General features: G+C 58.0%; 1 protein-coding gene across 3 annotated transcripts in view; it reads left to right on the top strand.

The window, feature by feature from the left end:
- The window catches only part of ADA (adenosine deaminase), a 25,544-nt gene that overhangs the window by 6,290 nt on the left and 14,274 nt on the right, over positions 1-4,980 (top strand). For all 3 annotated transcript variants that reach the window (XM_015563935.1, XM_015563934.1, XM_015563936.1), the window contains one exon: positions 4,497-4,558. In XM_015563935.1, the coding sequence (XP_015419421.1) occupies positions 4,497-4,558 (62 nt within the window). Of the gene's footprint in view, positions 1-4,496; positions 4,559-4,980 lie in introns of those variants that run through there.

The following is a 4,980-nucleotide window of genomic DNA, read 5'->3' as shown; positions in this document are numbered from 1 at the left end:
ACCCACCCAAGACCTGGGTCCTCGTCCTGGCTCTGCCACTGCCACCTCGGCTGAGCCTGGGCAAGTGAGCGCACCGCCCCGCCTCGCCGTGTGGCTGGCATCTCCTGAGGGGGCTCGGCGTGCTTCCCCAGGGCCCGACAGTAAATATTTGTTGGTTACGGGGTATGCTTCCTGCTCAGATCGGGAGGATTTCCTGCAGTTCTGCTTGTGAGTCAGCCTCGCGGAGAGCGGGTGCGGGGAAGGGGCATGAGGTTCTTCCCCAGGAGCCTGGCGCAGTGCCAGGGAGGTGGTGTGGCCCTGGCGGGACTTGGGCTTAGAGTTGGAGAGACTTGGGTTCCAGCCCAGCTCTGCCATCATAGATCGGTGTGACCCTAGGCAGGTCACTGCATTTCGCCAAGTTGAGCTTGGCAAGTCCTGATGGGGCTCCTGTACACCTCTGCTGAGGGGCTGAGATGAAAGGAGACGAAGGGTGTGCTAATAGGCAGCTGCTGCTATTACTGCTGCATTATTTCTACCTGAGGCGAGGCCTGTGGGAGCTCAAGACTCAGACCTGGGTTCAAATCCTGATTCCATCACTGACTGACTGTGTCCGTAGAGACTTCTTTGAGCCTCGGTTTCCCCATCTGTAAGATAGGAGTGACGTCCCAACCTTCCTGGTTGTGAGGATGAAATAAGGTCATGCCTGTGGACGGCCCAGCACCTGGCAGATAAGCCAGAAGCCCCTGCTGCCCCTTTTCCCGGAGTGGGCTCAGCGGAGCAGGGTCCCCATTGCAGTCTCGGAGCTTGCACCCCATTGTCATCTGGGTGGGTGACACTTCTCCATGGCGAGTTACAGTTTTCCAGAAAGTTCAACGGGAGGCCTGCCTGAGCTTGGGCTGCTCGAGGAGGTGGCTCCTGCCTCTGCTTCCCCCACAAGGAGGTGGCACCCGTGGGCACGGTGAGCAGCTGGGCTCTGCCTGCTCTCTCCCAGGGGCATGCTCGCCTCCTGCCGGCTCTCTGCGACCTTCCACCATGCACCCTGTGCCGTAGCTCATGCTTCCCGAGCACCCACTGTGTGATGCTGTAGGGATTCTGGTTACTGCTCATCTCCCATCTGGGTCCTGAGCCAGCTCTGTCTTCCATTCTGCCTCCCGCCAACCTGCTCACCACACAGGAGCAGAAAACGCTTTTAAAAGATCAGCCCCGTTTTGAAACATCACTGGGTCTCCCTGCCTTCCACCCCCTGACTTTCTCTGGCTTCATCTCTCACCACCAACATTCTCTGCACTTGAACCAATTCGTTCCCTGATTGCTTAGCACATGCAGTTCCCTCTGTCTGGAACAGCTCTCTGTCCTCCCTTCTCCCCCTCCCCCCACTGATTCCCTATTCACCCCCGTCCCCCCCACACAGAGTGATCTTTTCTAAACACTTTGAGCTACCCCACCCCAACCCTCCCCTGACCCCCTTGTGTTTTTCTTTTCCTCGTGCATTTGGTTCATTTCCCACCACTATTGGTGCAGTGAGTCCTGAAAGGTATGTATGTCTGCTCAGGCAGGACAGACTCTGGTCTGCCACGAACCAACATCCCCAGGGGAAGGCGGCGGAGGTGTCCATTTTTTTTTTTTAGATTATATATTTTTTTGATTTCAGAGAGGACGGGAGAGGGAGAGAGAGAAACATCAATGATGAGAGAAAATCATTGATCAGCTGCCTCCTGCATGCCCCACCCTGGGGACTCAGCCTGCAACCTGGGCATGTGCCCTGACCCGGAATCCAACCTTAACCTCCTGGTTCATAGGTCAACGCTCAACCACTGAGCCACGCCAGCCGGGCCAGAGGTGCCCATTCTTGCTCATATGACATGCCCATCTCAGTCATGCAGGGATGCGGGCAGATGGGCATGTCCATGGCGTGCGGGAGCCAAGCGGCATGTAAGTGCTTGGGCAGAAGTAGCCGCGCAGGCCCACCCCGTCCACGAGGGGCAACAGCACCGGGGCAATCCCCCAGACTCACTGCTGCCCGGGACTCAGAGGCGCTCTGGTTTTCGCCTTCTAACCTCTCCTACCTTTTCGATCCTCGTGCAACTCTTTTCTCTCGACTCCAGTCTCCTCCGTCCTCGTTTAAACATGCCCACGTCATTTCTGCCTGGAAAAGAAGTGCAAGTCTTTTGTGTTTCAGTTCGCATCCACCTAAATTGTCTCCACTTCCTTACCTCTGCCTCTTGCTCGCCCTACTCCAGTGTGGATTCTGCGCCCTCGGGCCTCTGGAATGGTTGCTGGAGGGCAGTGCGCCTCGATCTTGGCCTTATGTTAAAAAAGCAAAACCCCTGTGCCCGGGCCCGCCCCAAGGGTGGTGCTGGAATTGACTTGCGTGGGCACAGGCACCTGTAAGTTTCTGAAGCCTCCCCGAGCTCCTGAGGCCAGCAGGGTGGGGAACCCCTCCTCCTGGGCCTGGGCCCTGCATCCTCGGTCCCAGGGACACGTTTCTGCTCTTCTGGGGCCGGGCGGCCAGCAGCCTCTCCAGTCCCAAACCCCTCCTCCCTCTGCACCCCTACACCATGTTCCCCTCACGGCACCGCCTGTGTCAGGGCTGTTCTCTCTGCCTGAAGTGTTCCATCATCTTCCTCACTTGGTTCTTCATCCTTCAGATCTTAGCCCAAGATCTGCTTTCTCCAGGAAGCCATTGCTGGCCTGCTGGCCGGGCGAGGTTCTTTCTTGTGTTGGCTGTTTCACTGGACTGTGTTTTTGCTTCCCAAGGGGATGGACCTCTATCGATGTGATGCCTCGTGTCTCTCCCTGGCTGGGCTGTAAGCATCACAGGGGCGTCCCTTTAGCTTACCGCTCCCCTCCCACACCCAGCAGGGCCTTGAGCATCTGGGGAATGAAGGCCTCGTAGCTGAGGATTGTTTAGCGTTTGCTCTGTGCTAAGCGCACTGTGTGATTACCATGGTTAACCCTCCCCAAGCAGGAGGGAGGCCTGTTACCTCCCCTGTCGGGCTGGTGGGAACCCCAGGGCACCCAGGGAGCAAGTAGAGGAGCTGGGATTCCAGCTCTAACCACAAGGCGACCCTGCCTCTCTGGCTGGGCCCTCACCACGGGAAGGCTTAAGGATAAGAAAATGGGGGCTCAGAGAGGTGGGGTCCTCTCTCCAAAGTCACACAGCTGGTCGGCAGGTCCCTGGACTGGAGGCGTCAGTGCTCCCAGTGCTGAGCATTTTGGGGGAACCGGTAAGCATTTGGCTGAGTGGGCACTGAGCCGTTAGTCCGGGAAGCAGCAGCTCAGTGCGCGCCGAGCTGGGTGTGGGGGCTGCCTGGCCCGTGCTGCTGGGTGACCTCTGAGAGCTCTGATGAGCGACATCCAGCTGAAAGGCGGGCCTGGCAGCTCTGAGCCCCGGCCTCGCCTGGGCCTGGGCGGGGTTCCTCTGCAGCAGGAAGCGCATGTGCGTGTCTCCTGATGCCCTCCGCCGCCTCCCCGGCCAAGGCAGCCACTTGCTTGTCCACGTCCCTAAGTTCCAGAAAAGGCCCCACCCTGAGGGAGACGTCAGTGAGTTTTCGGATCCCCGGGCACAGGAACAGTGTCCTTCGGGGCCTGGAACAGCAGATGCCAAGGCGCTTTCCCGCTGTCCTCAGCGCTGCTGTGCCATTGCCCACAGCTCCTGAGACACCCAGAGGCGGGGGCTGCTCCATGGGCCGGACAGACCCGCCGACACTGTCGTTTTGGGTCCTTACCAGTGGTCTTGGCTAGGGAGGCAGTCACAGCCGCTGAGTGTTGTCTAAGTCACACAGCAGAAGAAGGGGCAGAGCTGGGGTCGAGCCTGAGGCTGTGTCCCAGCCCCTGTCCTTAAACTCCTGGCTTCAGGCGCAGAGCGTTTCCTGTGGGGTCACGCGAGTAGGCGCCGATCACCCAGATGGCTGAGTATATGGTGTCGCTTCCAGAGTCCTGGAAAGACCTGGTGCTGCTTTCATACCGATCCCTGAGAAGCTGTGCTTGAGCGGCACCTGCTTTTGAACATGGAGCCGCATTTCTGAAATGCGTCATGTGGTTCGCTAGTCCAGGAAGTCTGTGGTCAGCCCTTCGTGTGAAAGTTGGAGTTTGCTGAGTGTGTTGTCTGAGCAGGACCTGCCTGTGTGGCTGGGCTCGGTGGCTCCTACGGGACCATGGCTGTCCTGAGGTGTAGGGATTGGGCTCAGGTTAGAATTCTGGTTCTGTCCCTTAACTGGCTGTGGTAAGCGCACAGGCCTGGGTTGGGTTCCTGCTTCCATCACCGGCTTGCTCTGTAGCAGTGGACAAGTTACTTAACCTCTCTGAACCTCCGTGTTCTCAGTATGAAAGAGAGCGAGAAACCCACCGCACAGATGAGGGTTAACAAGATGGTGTGTGTAGACGTTAGTGACCTGTGTGTACGGGAGCGGTGAGTAGTGACTGATAGTCATCGTGGTGAATGTGAGCACTGGCCCTGAAGGTCCTCCCGGCATTCATGGGGTGTGTTCTCTCTCTCTTCCCTTTGCCCCTTGCAGGTAGAATTGCATGTCCACCTGGATGGATCCATTAAGCCCGAAACGATCTTATACTACGGCAGGTAAGTCCACGGAGGCGAGGCCTTCCTCCCCAGTCTGAGGACTCTGGAGCATCCCAGGGTCTCCCTGTGGAACCAGCGGCCCCCAGCCAGGAGGGTCTCTGAGCTGGAGCCCCGCAGCCATGTCTTCTGCCTTCAGTGCCTTTGCTTTTTGTCTTCCTGTTTCCAGGTGAGCCAAGGGGAGCATGTGCCACCTTACACACAGACTCACATGGACACACGGACACACACACACACACACACACACACACACATACATGGAAGCAGTTCCCAGGGCTGAACCAGTCACTGTGTTTTGGCAGAAAACCGGGCAGGTGACACCCAGAGGAGGAGGCTATACTATCCCCATCTCACCGAGGGGGGAGCAGGTTCAGAGAGGTAAAGGCAGTTGCCCAAGGCCACACAGCAAGTAAATGGTAGAGCCA

The sequence above is a fragment of the Myotis davidii genome, unplaced genomic scaffold (assembly GCF_000327345.1).
Source record: "Myotis davidii unplaced genomic scaffold, ASM32734v1 scaffold199, whole genome shotgun sequence".
NCBI classification, from domain to species: Eukaryota; Metazoa; Chordata; class Mammalia; order Chiroptera; family Vespertilionidae; genus Myotis; species Myotis davidii.
This window is presented reverse-complemented; position numbering and strand designations above follow the sequence as displayed.